The 25,544-nt window shown below is 45.5% G+C and overlaps 1 protein-coding gene and 1 pseudogene across 1 annotated transcript; both read right to left on the reverse strand.

Annotated features, from left to right (window-relative positions):
• The window catches only part of LOC134107147 (proteasome subunit beta type-7-like), a 90,810-nt pseudogene extending 66,365 nt beyond the window's left edge, over positions 1–24,445 (reverse strand).
• On the reverse strand, positions 8,755–16,243 carry LOC134107136 (proteasome subunit beta type-8-like). Its single transcript, XM_062558595.1, has 6 exons — positions 16,222–16,243; positions 16,022–16,156; positions 15,759–15,867; positions 10,213–10,345; positions 9,865–10,024; positions 8,755–9,229 (listed from the first exon to the last, which is right to left on the reverse strand). Exons 1-6 carry the CDS (start codon positions 16,241–16,243, stop codon positions 9,141–9,143), a joined length of 648 nt encoding a protein of 215 aa, XP_062414579.1. The 3' UTR covers positions 8,755–9,140.
• Positions 24,446–25,544: the final 1,099 nt, after the last annotated feature.

Genomic DNA, 25,544 nt, shown 5'->3' on the forward strand with positions numbered 1-25,544 from the left:
ACAAGTCCTGGAGAGACTAAAGATTGCAGCCAATCACCCTCTCTGCAGAGATGATTACACGCTACAACCTGCCCTTCTCCTTTGCTGTGGCTGCACCGTACCACACGGTGATGGAGGAGCAGAGGATGGACTCGATGATGGCCGTGTAGAGGTCCACCATCATCGTCTTTGGCAGGTTGAATTTTTTCAGCTGCCTGAGGAAGAACATCCTCTGCTGAGCCTTTTTGGTGCTGGAGCTGATGTTTAGCTTCCACTTCAGGTCCTGGGTGATGATGGACCCCCGGAAACAGAAGGAATCCACATTGGTGATGGGGGAGTCACACAAGGTTAGGGGGGAAGGTGGGGCTGCGTTCTTCCTGAAGTCCACAACCATCTCCACTGTCTTCAAGGTGTTGAGCTCCAGATTGTTATGGCTGCACCACAACACCAAATGGTCAGACTCCCACCTGTAGGCGAGCTAGTCCCTACCAGAGATCAGTCCAATGAGGGTGGTGTCATCCGCAAACTTCAGGAGCTTGACGTACTGGTGACTGGAGGTGCAGATGTTGGTGTGCAGGGAGAAGAGCAGGAGGGAAAGAACGCAGCCTTGGGGGGAACCGGTGCTGATGGACCAAAAGGCAAAGACATGTTTCCCCAGATTGACGTGCTGCTTCGCTTTGGACAGGAAGTCAGTGATCCACTTGGTGGAGTCGGGCCCGTGCAGCTGAGAGTTTGTTCTGCAGCAGAGACGGGATGATTGTGTTGAAGGCAGAGCTCACGTCCGCAAACAGGATCCTGGCGTAGGTTCCTGGGGAGTCCAGATGCTGGAGGATGAAGTGGAGGGCCATGTTGACAGAATCGTCTACAGTCCTGTTGGCTCTGTAGACAAACTTCAGGATGTCCAGAGGAACCTCTCTATAACCATGTACATTTCCATCAAATATTACTGTGTACTTTTTAAGATTGAAGGCAAAGTCAGCAAAAATGCCACTATAGTTGTCATTTTCTTTCCTCGATGCCCATGTATATTTCCATAAAACTTTACTGTACAGTTTGTGTTACTCCTCTAAAGAGAGGATACCGTAACACGCTGTCACACGTGAGCTGGCCACAAGGTGGGTGAAGTGAAAAAATTGTGTGGCCGCACAAGCAGAACCAACAAAACACAGTATTGTTTCAACAAGGTTTATTTTACCTATAATACGGTAGTGGGGGAAAAGGAACTGAGCCGAACCAAAGCAGAGAAATTAACCAATGAAAAAGACTCAAACCTATCTAGTCCAAACCCAGTCTGCTAAACTCTCTATGATAAATACAGGGGGTGGTCCGCCCCGGTTCTTTCCTAGTGTATATAGACAGAGGTTTATCTACGGGTAGTATGTAAACCCCAGGGTCTCTTACCTACACACTCCCATTGTGCGGTCCCCTTTTCCCAACTGAAGAAACAAAAACTGAATAGTACAAACAACGTGATAAAAACAGACAGAATAACAAAAATAACTTAACCTTCACCAGTTCAAATGACCAAATGCATATGTAAACAAAACAAAATGTCACTTGAACACAGCTCCGCTCAAAACAATAGTTCCTTCCAAAAGTTATTTTTCACAACAGTCCTTCTGCTCTCTCCAACAGCTCTGCCGCTTGTTTTTCCCTCCCGACCTCCTTTTAAGCCATGCATCCTGAGGTTGATTGACTGTGGGTGAGGGTGACTAGTGGGAGCGGGCAGTGGAGATTACTGCATGGTGGGTGTGTCAGAACACCTGTGGGAACACAAATCAAAACACACACACACACCCCCTCCCACAAGCAGGCCGAGGCACGAAACAGTTTGAAATAAGAGAAAGTCCGCCCAGTTGGTCTTTTGTCCCCTTCAGTGCAGACCACAGGATGTACGGTCCGGGGGCCCCTATCGAGGCCTTTCTCCTCCTCACCCAGCAATCCATTCTGTGCTTGCCCTGGCATAACATTTCTAACTAGAAAATCCATTTCTTAATGAAAATGTGTTTAAATGCATAAAGCTGAAATTAATTTTTATAAAGTTGCTTAAAATACAGAAATGAGAAAAGCTGAAATGAACTTGAAATAATTGCGAAATGGGAGAAGCGTATATGAATTTAAAAAAATACAGTAATAAAAGCTGAAAAGAATCCTAATCATTGCTGAAAGAATAGACATAGGAAAAGCTGAAATTAATTTTAAAGAATTGCGAAAAATACAAATATGGGAGAAGCTGATTTGAATTTGAAAAAAATACAGAAATAATAAAAGTTGAGAATTAAAACATGTATTTTGGTAGTAATAGAAGTAGTAGTACTAGTTATAGTTGTACTAGTGGTAGTAGCAGTAGAAGAAAGTACTAGTATTTGAAAGAGCAGTTCATACTTACATACATACAACAAAACAGCTTCATTCTGTGCTTTATGGTTGAGGTACAGATAATCATTGAGGCTTTTATTGTGTTTTTATGTGTGCAGCGCTTTTCTAGTCTTCTGACCACTCAAAGCGCTTTAACGCTACATGACATCCTTCACCCATTCATATACTAATGACAAGACCTACCATACACAGTGGAACCTGCCCATCAGTAACTAACATTCACACACTGTAGTCCCAGCTAGAGGAGCAATGCTGGGAAGTGAAAGTTAAGTGTCTTGCCCAAGGACACATTGACATGCAGGTTAGCCGGGCCTGGGATTAAAACCGCCAACCCTTTGATTGGAGGACGTCCCCACTCACCCACAGTGACCCTAAACTAAGAAAACTAAGAAATTATTAATCTATGGGCCTCATCAAACATTACAGTAAGATTTCCCTCCATGGTGGGTTCATTTTGAAATTATGGGATTGGGGGGTGGGCAAGCAAGGGAGTTCATGATGATGGTCTGTTGATAGAAAGCATAGCTGCGTCATGTGACTCCACTAATCAGCAGTTATAGTTCAGCTGTGTGAGACAGAGTGCAGCACGCGTGTGAAACTATCCACTGCAAAGGAGCACCTCGGGAGGAGGGGGGGTGGAGACAAGGAAAGGAAGGTTCTGAAATGTCCCTTGTAAAACCTGAATACCTTCAGGTCATGTCAGACTGCACTAATCAGCTAATACGGATCAGCTGTGAGTCACAGAGACGCACGTCTGTAAATAACTGTGACCACGAAGAAAAATCGGAAGTTATCATAATAGGCCCAGAGCGCCTTCAAAGTCAGCTGTCGCGTGAAACAGTCTCTATGAATGGAATTGCTCTGGTATCCAACAGCACCGTCAGAAATCTTGGAGTTCTCTTCGACCAGGATATGTCCTTCAACTCTCATATAAAGAAGTCTTAAAGGACTGACTTTTTTCATCTACGTAATAAATCAAAAATCAGGAACTTCCTGTCTCAAAGTGATGCAGAAAAACTAGTTCATGCATTTGTTACTTCTAGACTGGATTACTGTAATTCTTTGTTATCCTGCTGCTCTTGTAAATCGCTTAAACCTCTCCAGTTGATTCAGAATGCTGCAGCACATGTATTAACAATAACTAAGGAATGGGATCATATAACTCCTGTATTAACTTTTAAGGCACTGGCTTCCTGTTAAATCAAGAATTGAATTTAAGGTACTTCTTCTCACCTACAAGGCACTTGCTGGTGAGGCACGGTCTTATCTTAAAGAGCTTGTTACACCGTATTGCCCTACAAGGCATGTGCGCTCCGTAGATGCTGGGCTACTTGTGGTTCCTAGAGTTTTAAAAAGTAGGTCGGGGGCCAGAGCCTTCAGTTATCAAGCTCCTCTTTTGTGGAACCAGCTTCCACTTTCAGTCCGGGGGGCAGACTCGGTCAGCTCATTTAAGATAAAGCTTAAAACGTTCCTCTTTGATGTTGCTTTTAGTTAGGGTTGGCTCAGGTCAGCCTGGACCAGCCCTTAGTTAAGCTGCTCTAGGCTAAGACTGCCGGGGGACTTCTTACGACACACCGAGCCCCTCTCTCACTCTCACACTCTCACTCTCTCCTTCCACAATAATCCATGTTTTATTAATGTACATCACTAATTCAGCTTCTTTCTGGGAGTTCTTTGTGCTTTCTCGCCTAGCAGGTCTCCGTGGATCGTAGTTTTGTGCGGACCCTGGTTCTGACTCCTGGCATGGCTGTGCTGATGTTGGTTTATGATGACAGTAATATTAATCATAATTATAGTAAGCATCATTACTTTAAATATGATTCATATTACTGTCATCATAAACCAACCTCTTTCTGCTCTCCCTCCCCACAGAAGCCTCTGTGGATGGTGGTTCTATCTGATGGTGGTTGTCCCTGCAGTGGTCCTGCTGTACACTTGTTCTGCTACTTGCAATTACTTGTATCATTTCTGTTAGAGGATTTGAATGTATTGTACATTTTTACGTCAAGCCATTTGTCCCAATTACGTTCATCGTCGCTAATAAATTTACGAATCATGGACTTCAGCGTCCTATTCATCCGCTCTACCAACCCGTCGGTCTGGGGGTGGTACACGCTCGTGCGGACGGACTTAATGCCCAGTAACCCGTAAAGTTCTCCCAGTGTGCGCGACATGAACGAGGTGCCCTGGTCTGTTAGAATCTCTTTCGGGATTCCAACCCGGGAGATGACCTGAAACAGAGCCTGCGCGATGCTCTTTGCAGAGATATTGCGCAATGGCACTGCCTCCGGATACCGGGTTGCGTAATCCATGAGGACTAACACAAAGCGGTATCCGCGTGCGCTCCGGTGAAATGGCCCGATGAGGTCCATGCCGATGCGCTCGAACGGAACCTCCACCAATGGTAGCGGCCGCAGCGGGGCACGTGGTATGGCTGGTGAATTAACCAATTGACACTCTGGGCAGGACGCATGCCTGGCCAATAAAATCGGGCCATTATCCGGTCTAGTGTTTTCCCGTATCACATGTGACCCGCCATCGGATTATAGTGAGCCGCCTGGAAAACCATTTCCCGGCGGCTTTTCGGTACTAACAACTGGGTGTTTTCCTGCCCTGTTCGAGTGTCACGACTCACTCTATACAGTCTGTCCCTAATCAATGAGAAGTGCGGGTACGACTGTGCTGCGTCAGGGCGCACCAAATGACCATCAATTCTTATCACTTGGTTGTAGGCTGAGCGTAGAGTATCGTCACGAGACTGCTCGAGTGGAAAATCTTCCATGGAGCGGAACTCGGGAACCGCCGGGGTCTCCTCGGGAGGCTCCGCCGGTTCCCCCTCTCCCCCGGCGGCGTCGGACGACCTCGCGTCACCGCTGAGCACCGCACACATACCGCATGTCCCTGTCGGTCGTGAACGCACCCCCGCAGCCTGCCCCATTAGCGTGTTAAATCCCTCCCAATCCGTTCCCAAAATTACGGGGTGCGTCAGGTGGGAGCTAACCACGACCTTTATTCTATATTTTTTTTCCCTGAACCGAAGTTCGACAGACACTATGGGATACTCGTGAATGTCCCCGTGCACACACCTTATTTTCACCCGCGACGCTTCTACCAATGCCCCTGGCCGAACCAGGCTCTGGTGTATCATGGACTGCGAACAGCCCGAATCCACCATCGCCTGGCGTGTACCCCCCTGGATTCTTACCGGAACGCGGTACGTCGCTCCCGGGCCGGGGGAGGGTGATGGAGCGCCGGCAACCCGGATGACCTGCCCCACCTCCATCAGCGGGCACTCCCTCCGCAGATGGCCAGGCTGCCCACACTTCCAGCACTCCTGCCCTGGCGTTTGAGAACCTCCGGGTGGGTCAGGAAGAGTGCCGGGGCTTGCTGCGGTCGGGGGGTCCCGGTGTCGGGTCATCGGCTCCCGCCGTGGGGCTGGTCGGGGTCGCCCTGTGGTCAGCTGCTGGCCCCCTCCCCGTGGTGCGGCTGCTTCCAGGGTCGAGGGTGGCGCGCCCTCCCGGCCGTCGCGCCCGCTGGGGTGCACCGCCAGGTGGTCCTCGGCCAGGGTGATGGCTGCCTCCAGCGCCGGTGGGCGGTGGTACCGGACCCACGCCGCCGTGCGGGCCGGGAGCCCCTCCACAAACTGCTCCAGTACCACCTTCTCCACGACCTCCGACGCCGTCCCCACCCCGTTCGGCTGGAGCCACCTGGCGGACGCGTCCCGGAGCCGCTGCCCGTAGGCGAAGGGTCGGTCCTCCGGTCCCAGCCTGGCACTCCGGAATCGCCGGCGGTGGTCCTCGGGCAGCAGTCCCAGCCGGTCGACCACGGCCTTCCGCACCGCAGGGTAGTCCCGCCGGGCCGCCGGGGGAAGCCCTATGGCGGCCGTCTGCGCCTCCCCGGTCAGCAGCGGGAGCAGCCTCACGGCCCATTCCCCCTCCGGCCATCCGCACGCCTCCGCCGTTCCCTCGAAGACTTCCATGAACGCCTGGGTGTCGTCCTCTGCTGTCATGCGGTGGAGGGTCAGGCTTGCCAACGCTGTCGGCCCCGGTGGTGGAGGTGCGGGTCCCGACCGCTCCACCAATTGCTCCAGCGCCTGGGCCTGCCTCCCCACCTGGACCTGGAGCATCCCCATGAACTGACGGTTCGCCTGATTATCAACATGAACGTTGATAATCAGATGATGACTAAACTCTTTAATCAAGCAAATATGTCAACATGTTCTCTCTCTCTCTCTCTCTCTCTCTCCCTCTCTCAGGTGTCCACATTTACCAGTTCATGGTCGGCTGTGAATGGGATGATGACACCAACAAGGTCAAGGGTTATAATCAGCATGGTTATGATGGAGAAGACATCATATCATTTGACCTGGAGACAGAGCAATGGGTTGCTCCAAAACAGCAGCATGTCATCCCCAAACAGAAGTTAGATCATAACAGAGCTGATATAGCATACTGGAAGAACTACCTGACTCATTTGTGTCCCGAGTCGCTGAAGAAGTACGTGAACTACGGGAGGAGCTCTCTGATGAGAACCGGTAGGATCACATGATCTAATGTCCTTCCATGGACACGTTGCTCCTAGACCTTCTGTTGTTTCATAGCAACATGTCAGCAACACACAGAGAACCACTGTGTCTCCCAAATGTCTCCCCCCCTTAACTCCTTCTCTCCTTCACTGCATTCCCTCCCTCACTTCCCCCCTCACACCTGTCCCCACTCTGTCCCTCCATTCTGTCTTTGTCTCTGCTGTGTTTCTGTCCATCTCGCTAGTCTCTTTACTCTCTCACACTGTCCTCCTCCCTTTCTAATCTGTCTGACCCCTCTTCATCTGTTTGTCTCCCTTCTTTAATCAATGAAACTTTAGATATATTTATTTCCATTTCATTCTTCTTCTGAACTTAAATACATTATAAATACACTACATCAAAGATGAGTGATATTAATACACATTAAATATTAATAAAGGACCTCTTACCCGTCCCTCTGTTGTGTCTCCAGAGCGTCCCTCAGTGTCTCTCCTCCAGAAGACTCCCTCCTCTCCAGTCAGCTGCCACGCTACAGGTTTCTACCCCGACAGCGCCACCCTCTATATTATATATATTTATATATTATATATATAAATATATATAATATTTATTTCTATATGTCCATAAGAAGAAATAATACATGTGATTCATGTTATTTGTGATTGCTCATCATGTGTCTTCCTGCTCTTTGTCCTCAGTTTGCTTCTTTACAAACTTGTTGCACTGGAATCTGCCCGGCAACTGATGACTTTATAACGTCAGGAGGTTCTGTTGCTCTTTTAAATACATCTTCTTATTGATGTATGTACGTATATAATGTTATGCCTACATTATAAAATACTAATATGTATGTATACATTCATATATTTGAACAAATCTTTGCAGGGCCTTTCTACTTTACTATATAAAGAAAATTGTTTATTTCTTCACTGCTAGAATCTTGGCACCTTTAAAGTTGAACTTAAGGTAAAGAAAACAAACATCCTCACAGACCTGTGAAGCTTAAGACGTTTAACCTTTTTTCATACCGACCAATATACTTCCTTTGTCAAAAGTGTTTGTGGTTCTGCCTGGAAACAGATGACATCAGAGCCGTTCTCAAAATGATATCATTTCATTATACATTAAACTATGAATATGTAATCAACCTAAATATATACACGTATAATTTGCCCTGTGATATGACCCAGTTCATTTAATATTAATTAGTATTTAATAGTCATTTAATAGTCAGACTGTGACCAGTCATCAGGAACACGAGAGCTTTGAACATTTTACCCAACAGCTTTAGTTCTGGGAAGATTTGACACTTCCTGTATGTTTTAATCACATTTCATGCCCATCAATAATAAAACTAATTGATGTCACCTTCACACCAGGCATCCAAAAAATTGTTTTTCATAGCTGAATTATTATTTGAAAAAATATTTATTGTACTTTGACAACAGGATTTCTTTGAAAGAAATAATGTGGTTGACAGTAAAAGGACAGAAAAACTGAAAGAATAAAAAGGCTTTAAGATGTAATTCTTCCCATTTTCATCAACATGTGACCCCCTCACCGTCAGGTGACAAGGGTGCAGGTTGAAGGGAGGCAGGACTCAAGCAAGGATCTTCCAAAACAAGTGCTCTTTATTCCAAAAAACCAAAACCGAGGAAAACCGTGCACCAACGAGAACTTGACATCAGACAATGACTCGACAAAGGACAACTGGCACACAGGGCTTAAATACACAAGGGAGGTGCAGGTGATTGGACACAGGTGGAATCAATCAGGCAATCACAGGACAAGGCAGGAAGTGAAGTTAACCCAGGACCACAAGGAACATGAAACTTCAAACTAAAACAGGAAGAGAGACCAAACCGTGACACTCAATTTTTTTCTTGGTTGGTTCATGTCAATCATCACAGGACAGCAGGGCTGTATTTGGGATTGGTGTGTTGTGTTGGTGAAAGTATTTTAAACAGCATGTGTGGTCAACACAAAGAACACACTAGTACACAGAAACATGTGAGAACCACCACACACAGCACCTGCATTACATCACTAGCAACAAACAGCACCCAATGAGCTCAGCAGTTTAGTGACACTTTGGTCCTGTAGACTTCAGGTTCTTGTGGAAGGAAAGAAACGTTTGGAGAGCATTTCTCTGCTGTGAGACATCAGTGGGATCATCTCCAAAATCACTACTAGAAAAGTGCACAAAGAAGCTTCTGGAAAGAAAGGCATCATCAGTCGTGTTCAGAGTGCTGAGCATTCAGAACATTCCCTTCCTGTAGCGGTGGATCAGCTCGGAGACGTCGTCCTTACACACCTTTATCCAGCCGTCCTGCTGCATGTGGTACACTGCACACACACACACACATTACTCCAATGTACACATAAGGACACAGATGTTTCCAGTGGTCACAGACCATGGCTACATACATTGCATTGCTCTCTTCCCTTATTTCTGATGCATCTCTTAAGGTCAATTTATTATATTTCTTCTATTTGCTACTTTATAATGGAACACAAATCGACAGTCAAAGCATACGATTTTATAACCCTTTGAAAAACAGAAAAAACTGTATATTTCTGTTGAAAAAGTGAGGAACCACAGAGGATCATTGGTGTTACAACGTTAGGCTGAAACCTTTAGTCAGTTGTACATAATATATTTTATTTTAAGCAACTTGGATGAACGTTTTCTTGACACTGAATTGAGGAAATAATTTGCAGTCAAAATAGATGTAAATTGTTGTCCTACTGCAGTTATAAAAGAATGAGCAGAGATGATTAAAAGGGAACTCATGGAAAGTTTAAGTGAGAATAGTTGCATGCAAATGTTCTTAGTTCTTAAACTTAAGGACAAGTTGACCTTTTGAACCTTTGATATTGATACATAGAAGGTCAGAGGATCACCAAAGGGACACAATTAGTCCTGAAATATCCCAGTAACCCGTCCAATAGTGGAGACACCAGTCTGGACCAAAGAGGACTGACGGAGACAATGTGAGACGGATGTTGCTGTCTGCTAGATGGAAACCAGAGTGGACTCACTGTTGACCGCCCCTCCACCGCCATGTCCTTCCTGTAGCCGCTGTCCACCACGCCGTAGGCGTAGCTGCTCCCACAGCCGGTAGAGAACATGCGGCCGGCCTGAAGACACAGACACATCCAACAGGAGCATAAAAGATCCACATTAAACATCCTGCCTCAGAAGACAACCTCCCAATCATCTAGTGCAGTGAGGACATTTGTATTTCTAGGCCCTGCTTCACAGTAAGTGGAAGAAAAAGGATTCTCATGTTTGGGCCCAGACGGTGAGACTCAAAGCCACAGCTCACCTCTTTGTCCCATCCACAGATCATGCTTCCCATAAAGAGGCCCATGCCTCTGTAGCCCAGCATCATGTTGCACAGCAGCTTGGAGGCAGCAGCCACAGAGATCCTGTGGTTGCTCCTCAGCCTGTAGAGCCTGGAGGGACCAAGTCATGAAACCAATCAATAGAAACATCCATCAGGGTTGTTTTGGGGAGTGCCTGGTCTGATTAGGAGGGACGGCATCCATCCAACTTTGGATGGAGCTCAACTCATTTCTAAGAACCTGACCTAGTTTCCTAATGGACTTAATCCATGACCCAGAGTTCACACCAGGAAGCAGAGTCGCAGACTTACACACTTCTCTGCGCTTCATTCCGTGCAGTCACTCAGCGTAATCAACTCTATAGAAACTGTTTCTGCCCCACGGACACTGTTATTTAAGTTAAAGGTAAACAACCGAGTTATATTTAATAACTTAATCAAAGTTAAATGTAACAATACAACTGTGCAACAAACTAGGAGAATTAAAGGGGGACTTTTGAATATTAGATCTCTGTGCTCTAAAGCTGTTTTAGTAAATGAACTAATATCTGACAACCATGTTGATATTTTCTGTCTTACTGAAACATGGTTATCGGATGGGGAGTACTAGCTCAAACGAAGCGACTCCTCCAAGTCATGTTAATACTCATATCCCCCGAGGCACAGGCCGAGGGGGTGGAGTGGCAGCTATTTATGACTCCTGCCTTTTAATAAACTTTAAACCTAAACTGGATTATAACTCATTTGAAAATCTGACTTTCAGTCTTTCACAACCAACCTGGAAAATAATCCAGCCGGTTCTCTTTGTAATAGTGTACAGGGTCCTTATTCTAAATTTTTATGTGAATTTTCATAGTTCTTAACGAGTTTGGTCCTTAAATCGGACAAGGTAATTATTCTGGGTGACTTTAACATTCATGTGGATGTTGATAACGACAGCCTTGGTACTTCATTTCTTTCTTTGCTGGAATCAATTGGTTTCTGTCAGACTGTAAATAAACCAACTCATTGTTTTAACCACACGCTCGACTTGGTTCTTGTATATGGTATTTTGATAGAACACTTAACAATCTTTCCACAGAACCCTCTCTTGTCGGACCATTGTCTGATAACCTTCGAATTTCTACTGCCAGAATCTCCTCCTCCTGCCAAGGGTTTCTACAGTCGATGTTAATCGGATACCGCTGTAGCCTCATTTAAAGAAGCCATTCCCTCTGCTCTAAGTTCAGTGTCCTGTCTCAAGATATCAGAAGACTCCTGTGAAAACTTCAGTCCGTCACAAATTGACCATCTTGTCGACACTGCCACAGGCTCTTTGAGAATGGCACTGGACGGTATTGCTCCCCTCAAAAGAAGAATGGCAACAAGAAGGAAGTTCGCTCCTTGGTATAACTCTCAAACTTAAATAAAAATGTGCGGAAACTTGAGCGGTTATGGCGTTCCACCAAATCAGAAGTATCTAGGCTAACTTGGCAAGACAGCGTTAAAACATATGAGAAGGCTCTCCGTGACGCAAGAGCATCTTATTACTCATCATTAATCAAGAAAAATAAAAACAACTCCAGGTTTCTGTTCAGCACTGAAGCCAGACTGACAGAGAGTCACAGCGCTGTCGAGCCGTGTATTCCTGTGGACCTCAGTAGTAACGACTTTATGAACTTCTTCAATAATAAGATTCTGACTATCAAAGAGAAAATTGATGGTCTCCTGCCCCCAAACGGAGCTGACCCGTCCTCGGATGTAGGATCCTTGGATGCAGCCGTGGGTCCTGATACCTACTTGAATGATTTCTCTTCCATCAATCTTGATCAACTGACTTCACTGACTACAATTTTGAAATCCAACTCTTCCACTTGTCTCCTGGATCCGATTCCAACTAAGCTGCTTAAGGAAGTTTTTCCGTTAATTAGCACATCCCTACTGGATATTATGAATCTGTCTTTGTTGACAGGACATGTACCACAGTACTTCAAGGTAGCTGTAATTAAACCTCTTCTTAAGAAACCTACTCTAGCTCCAGAGGTGTTGGCTAACTACAGACCCATCTCTAATCTTTCCTTTCTCGCTAAGATCCTTGAGAAATCTGTCACGAATCAATTATGTGACTTTCTACAAAACAATGGTTTGTTCGAGGATTTCCAGTCAGGATTTCGAGTGCATCATAGCACAGAAACAGCACTGGTGAAAATTACAAATGATCTTCTACTTGCGTCGGACCAAGGACTTGTCTCTTTTCTTGTATTGCTGGACCTCAGTGCTGCATTTGACACAATCGATCACCGTATCCTGCTGCAGAGACTGGAACACTTGATTGGCATCAAAGGAACTGCACTCAGCTGGTTTAAATCTTATTTATCGGATCGATCCCAGTTTGTGTTTGTGAACGGTGAATCATCAAGGACCACCAATGTTGGTCACGGAGTCCCACAAGGTTCTGTGCTTGGACCGATTCTATTTACCCTGTACATGCTTCCTTTGGGCGACGTTATCAGAAAACACCGCATAAACTTCCATTGTTATGCAGACGATACTCAACTGTATCTATCGATCAAGCAAGAAGACACCAACCAACTTGTTAGACTTCAGGATTGTCTTGGAGACATCAAAACTTGGATGACCTGCAACTTCCTGATGTTAAACTCTGAAAAAACGGAAGTTATCATGATAGTGTGATGTGGAGAGAGAGGACCCAAAAGCGAGATGCAGAAAAAATAATGATCTTTAATCAGAAGGTGGTAACTGAGGGGTAGCCGCGAAGGCAGGCACAAAAATGACAACTGAAGTCTTCTCAAGAAATAAACAGAAGGTCTCTTGGGTTAAATGAGGCACTAGAGGTTAGTGGCTGGGAAGAGGCGTTCACTGTCCGTCATTCCGACAAAGTCGGCTGGCCGGGGTGGCGGCTGTTCAGCGGGGGATCCTCCAACTCGGCGGGGCCGGACGCTGAGTCTGGACGGTAAAAAACAAGGCGCAACAGGACATGACTGAGCATAAGAGACGGTGAGTGTGCCTCCTGCTTGGGTAGCGAAATAATCTGACAGAGAACAGAGGAAAAGGGGGGCTAGAAATAGCAGAAATAATTAACAACATAGAGAACAGTGTGAAAGGGGGGGAGATAATGGGATTCAGCTGATGAGTTGTGGAAACAATGTATGAGTAACTAAAGACCAGTAGGGGGAGGAAAAGGGACAGGAAGAGCCCAAAACCATGACAGATAGGCCCAGAGCGCCTTCGAAGTCAGCTGTCACGTGATACAGTCTCTATGGATGGAGTTGCTCTGGTATCCAACAGCACCGTCAGAAATCTTGGAGTTCTCTTCGACCAGGATATGTCCTTCAACTCTCATATAAAGAAGACTTCAAGGACTGCCTTTTTTCATCTACGTAATATATCGAAAATCAGGAACTTCCTGTCTCAAAGTGATGCAGAAAAACTAGTTTATGCATTTGTTACTTCTAAACTGGATTACTGTAATTCTTTGTTATCAGGCTGCTCTTGTAAATCGCTTAAACCTCTCCAGCTGATTCAGAATGCTGCAGCACGTGTATTAACAAGAAGTAAGAAATGGGATCATATAACTCCTGTATTAACTTCTCTGCACTTATATATAGTTAGTTATAGTTAGGGCTGGCTCAGGTTAGCATGGACCAGCCCTTAGTTAAGCTGCTCTAGGCCTAGACTGCCGGGGGACTTCTTAGGACACACTGAGCCCCTCTCTCACTCTCACTCTCTCACTCTCTCCTTCCACAATCATCCATGTTTTATTAATGTACATCACTAATTAAGCTTCTTTCCGGGAGTTTTTTGTGCTTTCTCGCCTAGCAGGTCTCCATCAATCATAGTTTCGTGCGGACCCCGGTTCTGACTCCTGGCATGGCTCTGCTGACACCGGCTGCTGCCATCGTCATTACTTTAAATATGATTCATATTACTGTCATCATAAACCAACATCTTTCTGCTCTCCCTCCCCACAGAAGCCTCTGTGGATGGTGGTTCTATCTGATGGAGGTTGTCCCTGCAGTGGTCCTGCCGTACACCTGTTCTGCTACTTGCAATTACTTGTATCATTTCTGTTAGAGAAATTAAATGTATTGTACATCTTCTACATTGTTGATTCTGTACACATAACATCCATTGCAGTCTGTCCATCCCGGGAGAGGGATCCCTCCTCTGATGTTCTCCCTAAGGTTTCTTCCCTTTTTTCCCCATTGAAGGGTTTTTTCATATTTTGGGGAGTTTTTCCTGTGCCGATGTGAGGGTTTCGGGACAGAGGATGTTGCATGTGTACAGACGGTAAAGCCCTGTGAGGCAAATTTGTAATTTGCGATTTTGGGCTATACAAAATAAAATGACCGACGGTTCGCTGACGTCAGGACGTATGCGTTGCAGCGGCGGAGCAGCGAGTGTAGTCAACTACTGCTGCTAACACATCCCGTCGGACCAGGATTATTTATTTATCTCCGTTCAGGGTAACGAGGAGAAAAAGTTCATGAACAGAGATAAATAAATAATCCTGGTCCTCACACAATCATGTCTTCTGTCAGGATCCGGGTCTCTCTCTCTCTCTTCCCCTCTGCCATATACATTCAATGACACACTCATTTACCCATTAGTCTCACCTTAGCGCACACACCCACTTCTCACATAGTCTTCCCATCCACCTGCCGCCCCGTTTGCTGTTACACCTGTTTCTCGTCATGTCTAATCACCCTGTCTATATCTTGCATGTGTTCCCTTTGTGTCTTGTCGGATTGTTATTGTGAGTCGAGTTCTTGCCCTGTCCAGCAGCCTCAAGACCCCCTCTGTCTTTTACGCACAGCCTAGTCCTGCTCGCCCCGTCTCCAGCGTCGTGCCGCGGGGGCTGCATCCCGTGGGCTCCTGTCGAGCTTCCCTCATCAAGGAGGAGACTTTCCCGTCCGGAGGATTACTTTGTGTTTTGCCTTTTGCTTAGCTGGTCTCTTAGAGAATACATTTTCGTTCTATGTTTTGCCATCGAGCTCGGCTCGTTGTTTCAGTTGAATATTAAAACCCTCATTTCTGTGATTTCCCTCTGCGTGTGGATCCTTTCCGCCCGATACGTACCAGCACGTGACATCTTCACACACTCATGTCCTCACACACTCATGTCGTCACAGACTCATGTCCTCACACACTCATGTCTTCCTACACTCATGTCCTCACACACTCATGTCTTCATACACTCATGTCCTCACACACTCATGCCTTCACACACCCATGTCTTCACACACCCATGTCTTCACACACTCATATCCTCACACACTCCACACAGGGAGGCGTCAGACGGCCCGTGTTGGGTTAAAGTCTCAGTCCTCCTCACCACTGAACCTCTTTGCTTCACTCAAACCAACTAAACCAGATCAGAGTGTTCTCCGGTTTCTTTCGTAGACCAGATACTTTACTCAACTCTGCATGGAACACATTTAGTATGCAGACAGTCAAATACACAGACACACAGAGCATTAGATGTCAGAAGGGACACATTGATGTTCAAACCACTGCAGATGGAGCTGCATTCTTTGGCCAGGAGTCTCTCCCAGTACTGGCCGTCTGCAGCGCTGCCCGACATGGTGCCCAGCAGGTAGGGGTTGATTTCTATCACCTTGTTGACGTCGTTGGATGCTGCAGAGCGGGACACATTTGTGCAAAGAAGACATTTTGTAATTAGTTACTCTTGTTGCCTCATTTACTTTGTATGGCTCCATGTTCCTCTGTGTTACGATTCAAAGCTGCACACATCTTTGATATGATGCGTAAGGAATAAAAACGTGTCTACCCAAGTAACGGCCTGCTGAGGCTCTGGAGTCCACAGCCACAATGACTCCATATTTGAACTTGAAGGCCAGGGTGGTCGTCCCGTGGTTCAGGTCTATACTCACACCACCATCACGGTTACACGTTCTGAGAAACCCTGAAGATCACACAGATCACACAGATCAGAACAGGGTTTTTAACAGGGAACTTGAACTCATTCACACACCTGTGGATACAAGCTCATGTGCTACACAAACCTGTACAACATCTCCTGGAGGATGTTGACGGCCATGACGACACAAGGGTTCCTCCCGCTGTTGAGGGAGAAGATGGTGAGGTTGGAGGAGAGGAGCTCAGTGGTCTTCTCTGTATCTGCTTCTGTACCTGCTCCACAACAACTAGGACAGAGAAAGTAGGGTTTTGTGAATGAAGAGTTGAGGGAAAATATGAAAAAGGCTACAGAGAATTGGGAAAGAGAGAGAAGAGGAACTTCAGCATCTTTTCATTTTTACTTCAACAGGCATTGTGGAATATGTAGGAAATCACAAGTAAAGGAGACACTTTATGGAACCACGTCCACAAGAAGGAACATACAATTCAGCCTGATGACAGTGAGAGTATTTTAAAGGTGGATCTCCGGTTGTCTTTCAGTGTGCGTATACAAGACTTACTATATATTTGTAGCAATGTAATGGATCTTGGTGCACATCTAGTCAGCCACTACTTCACTGGATGTGGCTCTTGTGTCTGCTCCCAGAACCACTCCATCCTGCACCCACACAGACCCAGTGGGAAGTGTGTTACTCTAATTGTTACACAATTATTCCCTTTGGTTCACACTAGAACGAGGCCTTTATACCTCAGTGGGCCCCTGGAGCTAAACAGGCCCCAGCAGTGCTGTGATACACTGGGCAGATCCCCTCAGTGTGTTTATGTATTTATCATCATAGTTGTGAACTGTTCAGTTATGTAGTGATGAAAGGATGAAATAGTGTTGTACACTTTGATTAACAGTGTTAAAGAATGAAACTCACACTGTAACGAACAAACTGTGAAATTCACAGTTATTAACTGGCAGCTAGTGACAAGTAACTAACTGTAAAATAAATTACAATATACTACTGTGAAAGGAATCACAGTTATTAACTGGCAGCTAGTGACAAGTAACTTACTATAGAATGAATCACAATATACTACTGTAAAAAGAATCACACTTATTAACTGGCAGCTAGTGACAAGATACTTACTGTAAAACAAATCACAGTATAATATTGTAAATGTTACTATGTATTGCATTTTTGAATAGTTTTTCGATTGTGAAATAAGAGTGAAACAAATAATTAAAAATGTAATAACAACATATTTCTTGTTGTAGTAATTGTGTTATAACCGCAATATAAACGCCATCTCCAAGTAGTGTAATTTTTTTTTCACAATTTTTTTTTCACTTTTCACAAGTTAGTTTGACCTGTAAAATAAGTGGTACGGTTTCTTTTATGGTAACACTGTTTTAGCTGCAGAATAAAATTCAGTACTCAATATAATAACGGCTGGTTCTTTATCGGACTAGACACCACCGGATCTAACTATCAGGAACTTAGTAACGAAGACCCACAGAATACCACAGAGATTGGAATTTCTTCACTCCATGCAGGTTTTATTTGTAAATGAAATTTTCCTTTCACATTTTGAAGGCAAATTTAACAAAAACACTTCTTTTGAAGGGAAAATCAAATTTAACATGAACATTAATTAATTAACATTAATTAAACAAGAACAACTAATTCTCTCCTTCCCCGACTCGGACACTCAGGTGGCGGCACGGATCTCTGCATGTCTGACTGACATCTCCCAGTGGATGTCCGCTCATCACCTGAAGATCAACCCCGACAAGACCGAACTACTTTTCTTCCCTGGAAAAAACTCGCCCACTCAGGACCTGACTGTTGACTTCGGACTAAGCACTTAAATTTTACTTATAATGGCACTTTTCTATAACATGTTTTGAAACTGCTTATTTGATAAAAAATGTACTTTCTTGTTACTTGTTCTTCTGAGTTTGTATCTCTATGTGGAAATGCACTTATTGTACGTCGCTTTGGATAAAAGCGTCAGCTAAATGACATGTAATGTAATCATTGTAGAGGCTAATATCACATTTAACATGAACATTAACAAAAAAAAACATACAATTAAAAGACAGATAAGAACCTCTTCATGTATAAATAACCAGTTACCCCAAATAAACAGTTAACCCCTTAATTTAAAGGCCACATCATTATACAAGCCTCACCTCCATCTAATCATTTAGCAGGGTTGAACATGGAGAAGTCCCTCATGAATGATATGACGCGTTGGTTGATGCCTGAGCTTTTGCGTTTAACCGGTCTTCCGGTTTCCTGGCCCTTTTTGAATTTGCCACCACATTTGCTGGATTCTGGGTTGATCCTGACAAAGGAAACTAATACAAATGAAAATGGATGTTAATATTTGGAATCAGGCCGTTTTGAGACCTGCATTTCATTTGAAAGTCTCTTATACAAAACAGACACAAAAGACATTTTTTACAGCCTTAAATGTTCAAGGCTTAAGAACTGGCCAAATTACCTGGTGGCCATCACAGAAATTACTGTCTAACTCATGCATACAGTACCTGATGGTCCCAGAAATACACGGTCGTGTCAACCAGAGTCTTGCCAATAGCCTTGATGTGCATGAATGTGTGAGTGTCCAATGTTACTAGTTTTCCCCCTTCATTTGTTTTCTAATATTTTTATATTATACGTACTACTAATCTAGACATTTTAACCTTGGCTGGTCATCATCACTGGTCTGAGAGTAGCTGGGATTCCTGAGACGGGAGAGGGTGTTGCCACTGTTGACATACTCAACGCTAGTCTTGAGCTGATTCAGTAAACTGAAGTATCCGCATCGATTATTTCTCCCTCATCAGTTTTAATCTAAAAATCTCCCAGGATATTTCTGGGTTATAGCTTTTGCTACTGCTGTACAGTCTTTTCGTGTGGGGTTCAAGCAGTGTCCACACATGGAATCGCAGATGTCTTTCACCATGTGTCTGCGATCTTCTACCTCTGGTCTATCATCATTGTCAATGGCTCTTCTGAGAGACAAATAAAGCAAATGCTGTTCTCCTGTGAACTGATTGGACTGGTAAAATACGACATGAGGAACCACTCGTTTTCGGCCTCAGGTAAAGATGTGGCCAAGGTTGATGTTGTTTGATCTGCATTCAAAAACAAAAGTGAGAAGAATATTTGCATCTATTCTGGAAGATTATTGGAATCATTTGAGCTACAAACAACTCAAACATGTACATAAATAGCAGAGCAAAATAAGCTTCTACATCGAAATGCTTACCTCTTTTGCAGCCATTAATAATTTTTCTGCACTGAACGGGTGTTAGAAGATGTCCAATGTCTCCCTCCGTGATGAACTGTAGATCATCTGGTGATTCCACTCCAAACTTGGACACCAACTGAGTAACAACCGTCTTCAGTCTCTCACCATCTAGTTGTGGCAGCAATGCCTTTATCACACTCTCAATAGAATCCATTTATTCGTCTTTTACATGTAACACACAGAATGGTGAAGAGCAATCAAGTGAAGACCAAACTTATTGTTTTCATTCAATGGGTAGTAATCAGCGAGACTGAATGGTCAGACACTCATCATGAGCAGAATTAGTGATTTATAGACACACCAAGATCCACGACAGGCACTGACCAATACAGCTCTACAACAAAATGCACACATGACTGATTGATCAGGATAAGCACAATTTTTCCAAAGGTGTAGCTGCCATGCCTTTTTTGTACAGTGTACCTGTGTTACAGAAGGTGTTTCAATGGTGTCTTCTGGACAAAGGCCTTTGAGCCTGATAGCCCTCTGAATGCAAATCTGGTATAGTTGGTCATCAAACTTAGTTGCTTCCCCTATTTGAAGCATTGGAGGAAACAAGCTGCCGGAGTATAAATATGTTTGTAGCAATTGGTGTCTTTCAGCTAAAGTACTGCAGAGGTTTTTAAAGTTAGGCATTTTTCTAGCACACTGCTTAAAATAGCTGTGCTTTCTTTCGAAGCGCAATGTCCACAATCTAATAAGTGGACCAAAATGAAGAATGAGCTCATGGTTGTGCAGAAGGTAGTGGTGTTTGGCTTTTAGCGACTTTCCTGAAAACAAAGTGCTTTTTGATGGAGGTATTCCTCAATAAGAATCTTGAGATATGCCAGTTGGTTGGTATGGATCTGTCAGGCTGTGGTTCGCTGGTGCAGGCGGAAGGAGGCAGGACTCAAGCCCAGGATCTTCCAAAACAAGTGCTCTTTATTCCAAAAAACCAAAACCGAGGAAAAACGTGCACCAACGACAACTTGACATCAGACAATGACGCAACAAGGGACAACAGGCACACGGGGCTTAAATACACAAGGGAGGTGCAGGTGATTGGACACAGGTGGAAGCAATCAGGCAATCACAGGACAGGACAGGAAGTGAAGCTCACCCAGAGACACGAGAGACAAGAAAACTACAAAATAAGACAGGAAGAGGACCCAAACCGTGACAGAACCCCCCCTTAAGCACCAAATTCCAGACGGTCCTAAAGGGGAGCAGAACCGGAGCTGTGCGGCTCCGGCGGCGTCAGGGCGGGGGGCGCCGAGCTGTGCGGCTCCGGCGGCGTCGTGGCGGGGGGCGCCGGCCCAACCCCTGACCCCCCCCTCAAGGGCCGGATCCCAGACGGCCCCCAGGGGTGGGGGGGGAGAGGATCAAGGGACGGGAGGGACTGGCGTCTTGGGGCCGGGGCGGGCGGAGACTGCCGTCTTGGGGCGGAGACTGCCGTCTTGGGGCCGGGGCGGGCGGAGACTGCCGTCTTGGGGCCGGGAGGGGCGGAGACTGCCGTCTTGGGGCCGGGGCGGGCGGAGACTGCCGTCTTGGGGCCGGGAGGGGCGGAGACTGCCGTCTTGGGGCCGGGAGGGGCGGAGACTGGCGTCTTGGGGCCGGGAGGGGCGGAGACTGGCGTCTTGGGGCCGGGAGGGGCGGAGGCGGGCGTCTTGGGGCCGGGAGGGGCGGAGGCGGGGGTCTTGGGGCCGGGAGGGGCGGAGACTGGCGTCTTGGGGCCGGGGAGGGGCGGAGACTGGCGTCTTGGGGCCGGTTCGGGCGGAGACGGGCGTCGTTGACACCGTCTCTGCCGCCGAACGCGGAGACTGCCGTCTTGGGGCCGGGGCGGGCGGAGACTGCCGTCTTGGGGCCGGGAGGGGCGGAGAACGGCGTCTTGGGGCCGGGAGGGGCGGAGAACGGCGTCTTGGGGCCGGGAGGGGCGGAGAACGGCGTCTTGGGGCCGGGAGGGGCGGAGACCGGCGTCTTGGGGCCGGGAGGGGCGGAGACCGGCGTCTTGGGGCCGGGAGGGGCGGAGACGGGGGTCTTGGGGCCGGGAGGGGCGGAGACGGGGTTCTTGGGGCCGGGAGGGGCGGAGACGGGGGTCTTGGGGCCGGGAGGGGCGGAGACGGGGGTCTTGGGGCCGGGAGGGGCGGAGACGGGGGTCTTGGGGCCGGTTCGGGCGGAGACTGGCGGAGACGGGCGTCGTTGACACCGTCTCTGCCGCCGAACGCGGAGGTCCAGGGCGTGGGTGTCATACGTGGCCTGGAGGTGGGCGGCCAGCTCCAGCACCTGCTACCAGCGTGCGCTGAGGACTGGGGGCTGGACGCTGGCCTTCATCGGCGAAGGCCCAAGCGGGGCCTGGAGAGCGGCGAGGGCGGTGACCGGAACGCTGCTGCACGCTGCGGGGGCCGTCGAGGCCCAGCAAGGTTCCCAAAAACGGGTTCACAAAATCAAACCCTGCTGAGTCCTTCCGTGGTTGCATCATTCTGTCAGGCTGTGGTTCGCTGGTGCAGGCGTAAGGAGGCAGGACTCAAGCGCAGGATCTTCCAAAACAAGTGCTCTTTATTCCAAAAAAACAAAACCGAGGAAAAACGTGCACCAACGACAACTTGACATCAGACAATGACGCAACAAGGGACAACAGGCACACGGGGCTTAAATACACAAGGGAGGTGCAGGTAATTGGATACAGGTGGAAGCAATCAGGCAATCACAGGACAGGACAGGAAGTGAAGCTCACCCAGAGACACGAGAGACAAGAAAACTACAAAATAAGACAGGAAGAGGACCCAAACCGTGAGAGGATCTTGGGTGCAAATATCAGATCAACAACCTCCCTCAGCTTGAGCAATAACTGCCAAACATCACCTTCAGGTGCAGTTTTGATCCTGTACCCAATCATTACAGGAAGGAGACGCAAGAGACATGTAAAATGAATGCAGAAATTGACGCTGCACTGAATTTACAAACCATACATTAGTATGGCATTTGGATAAGTTAACGGAAGAAAGGTAAACACAATTTTGAAACGGTTGGAACTAAAAAACATTTTTGCTAACATAAAACACTACAAATAAATTACTGAACTGATAATTAATGCTAGATTTAGTCAGGACAGAGCATGTTCAGAAAAACATTCAACTAACAGGCAATTATCTTGTCTTTTCAGATCCAGTCCTTCAATTGTGTCCCACTCGTTGTTCGTTAAAAAATGTGGCATGAAAAAAAATGTAACCAGCACAAATCCTGTAACTCAATTTAGTACGCTAGTCGTGCAGGGTAACTTGTTATTTCCTCTCCAGTACTGTTGTGCTGAGCTGTACGACCATCCTATCCATTGAAATCAGTCACAGAATGGGTGCAGCTGTGCCCAAAAGAGAGTTCAAACGAATACTCCACTTTACAAAAAAGTAACTTGAGATTAACTATTTGCGGTCCATGCACATAAAGTTCAACTTTTCAAGTTCCAACAATCGTATTGATTTAATGTGATTGCAATTAAGAGCTTTACCATCTAAACTAACCTATTTGCATAATATGGTGTATATTGTGAAATTTGTAAAGAAATACCATCATATGTTGAATAAATAAATACACAGTACACTACTTGCTGACTTTCTACAGTAATTTTTTCTCACATTTTTAATGACTGTGACTATTTGGTTACTGTGTTTTTCTACAGTACACAAATTGTTAATTTGATATTATACAGTTAATTACGGACTTGAATGAATACACAATGAATTACTGTGATTTTACAGTAGTAGTAGTAGTACTGCTCACAAGCACAGTCAAAAACTATTTCACAATATTTGTTTAATGTGATTTTCTACAGTACCGTTTATATTTCCTGTGTTTTATACAGTACAAAATGTATTGCTTTACTTTACAACAGTAACTTTTTTCTTACTGTGATTTACTACAGTACATATTTGGCTACTGTGATGTTCTGCAGTGCTTTTATATTTACTGTGTACACAATGTGTTGATGGGATTTACAACAGTACATTTTACTTACTGTGATTTACTGCAGTACCTATTTGGCTACTGTAATGTTCTGCAGTACTTTTTTATTGACTACTGTAATCTTGTCACGGTTTGGTCTCTCTTCCTGTTTTAGTTTGAAGTTTCATGTTCCTTGTGGTCCTGGGTTAACTTCACCTCCTGCCTTGTCTTGTGATTGCTTGAGTGTTTCCACCTGTGTCCAATCACCTGCACCTCCCTTGTGTATTTAAGCCCTGTGTGCCAGTTGTTCTTTGTCGCATCATTGTTTGATGTCTCTCATCGTTGGTGCACGTTCTTTGGTTTTTGTTTTGAATAAAGAGCACTTCGTCAGAAGACCCTGCGTCTGAGTCCTGCCTGCCTGCCTGCCTACCTCCTTCAACCTGCACCAGCCCGATCCGTGACAAATCTTTGACTGAATATACAGTAAATTACTGTGAAATGGTTTTACAGTAGCTTACTGCTCACAAACACAGTAAATAACTGTGGATATCACAGCGATTTTTTACAGTCCATCAGTAAGAAAGGAAAACCATACATGCATAGATACCTGGAGGCCACAGGGGTCCTGGGAACTGGAGGCTGATGACAGTGTGATTGACAGGTTGCTTTGGTGAGCCAGCAGCCTGTCCTCTTCTCTGGCTCCATCAGAGACAACATCGCCTACGGGCTCGCTGAATGCTGATTGGATGAGATCCAGGAAGCAGCACGCAAAGCCAACGCACATAACTTCATCATGAAGCTGGAGGAGGGCTACGATGCAGGTGAGCTCTCTTTTTACCTTAAAGCACAGAACACACCATTTGTAGAGCTTGATTAATGATAGAACTGTTTGACTTTCTATTTAATAATATTTAAGCTGCTAAACTCAACATCCATAGAAAAGTTATTGCATCCACACAATTGGCCCCGAAGAGCGAGCTGTGAGCATGAAAGGATGCGTTTATACTGATCCATCGCTCGAGCTGTGGTCAGGCAGCCACAGGTCCTCATTCTGGATGAAATAACCATCTCTCTGGACATGACCAGTGAAAACAAGGTACGTCTTCATGTCCCTCAGGGCTTGTATTTTAGAAAAGTTCTATACCATCAATCACTTCTCACTACTTCTTATGTACAGTAGAGGCAAAGGTACACGACAAGTAGCTACATTTCCATTCATTTTATCTGTGTGGTGATTCCTATTAATGTGTTTAGTGCATCCAGCTCTCAACCATCTACATAACAGCATTGATAATGCAGGAAATTTGCTCATATGAGGCAGTTACTCACCAAGATGTGTATCCTGTCATTAAAAAGACAAGTTAATCATGACAAACTTATTAATGAGCTATCATGAAGTCTAATCCATCTGATGAATTCCTGCTCTTAAACACAAGTTCTCTGCACTCACTGAGTCATATTCATCCTCAGTCTGATGTTGGCTCCTGGAATTTAGACTTCTTGAAACTCTCCCAAATGAGTACGACAGTAATGTAGTACTATTTCTGAAGGAAATGGCCTGGCAAAATAACGTAACGCCTTGTATTATTCTCGCCTTGTATAAAACCTCCCAGTCATCAACTGGGAGGTTTTATGCTCCTTTATGTGACGGATTCCATCATCATTTGATAATCCTCCACGAGTCAGAAGATCCATCAAAGCTGCTCTTTCTTACTTTGAGGTCACTTTGAGCCAAGACACCTCTAAACATAGGATTTACCACTTAGTGGAGTTTTATTTCACAAATATTACAAATATTCTTTCCTACTTTTTTGTTCATGGTAATTAAATATGTGTAAGTACCTTTTGTGCAGAATTATGTGCATGTAAAGTGCTAAATAAATAAAGCTAATTAACTCAACAGAGGACAAAGTGAAAGCACAATATATTAAGTTGGGGTTTAGCAGAGTTTGCAGGTTTTATTCAGGCCCAACTGACTCGGCATGAGTCACACTGAGTCACACAGTGCAAAGAAAAGGAGGAAAACGCGTAATACAGGACAATTATTAGGTGGTGATTGTGAATTTGTTCTACTGGTTAGTAGTTTGAGGCCTTTGAGCTTTTGTAACTACATATTAGTGTTTGTGTGGTCTCTTGTATTTCTGGTTTGACTGCAGGTGTGTTTTTGGAAAGTTGCCTGATGACATTTCATGGAAACCAACGAACAC

Source organism: Pungitius pungitius, chromosome 17 (genome assembly GCF_949316345.1).
Source record: "Pungitius pungitius chromosome 17, fPunPun2.1, whole genome shotgun sequence".
Classification (NCBI taxonomy): domain Eukaryota; kingdom Metazoa; phylum Chordata; class Actinopteri; order Perciformes; family Gasterosteidae; genus Pungitius; species Pungitius pungitius.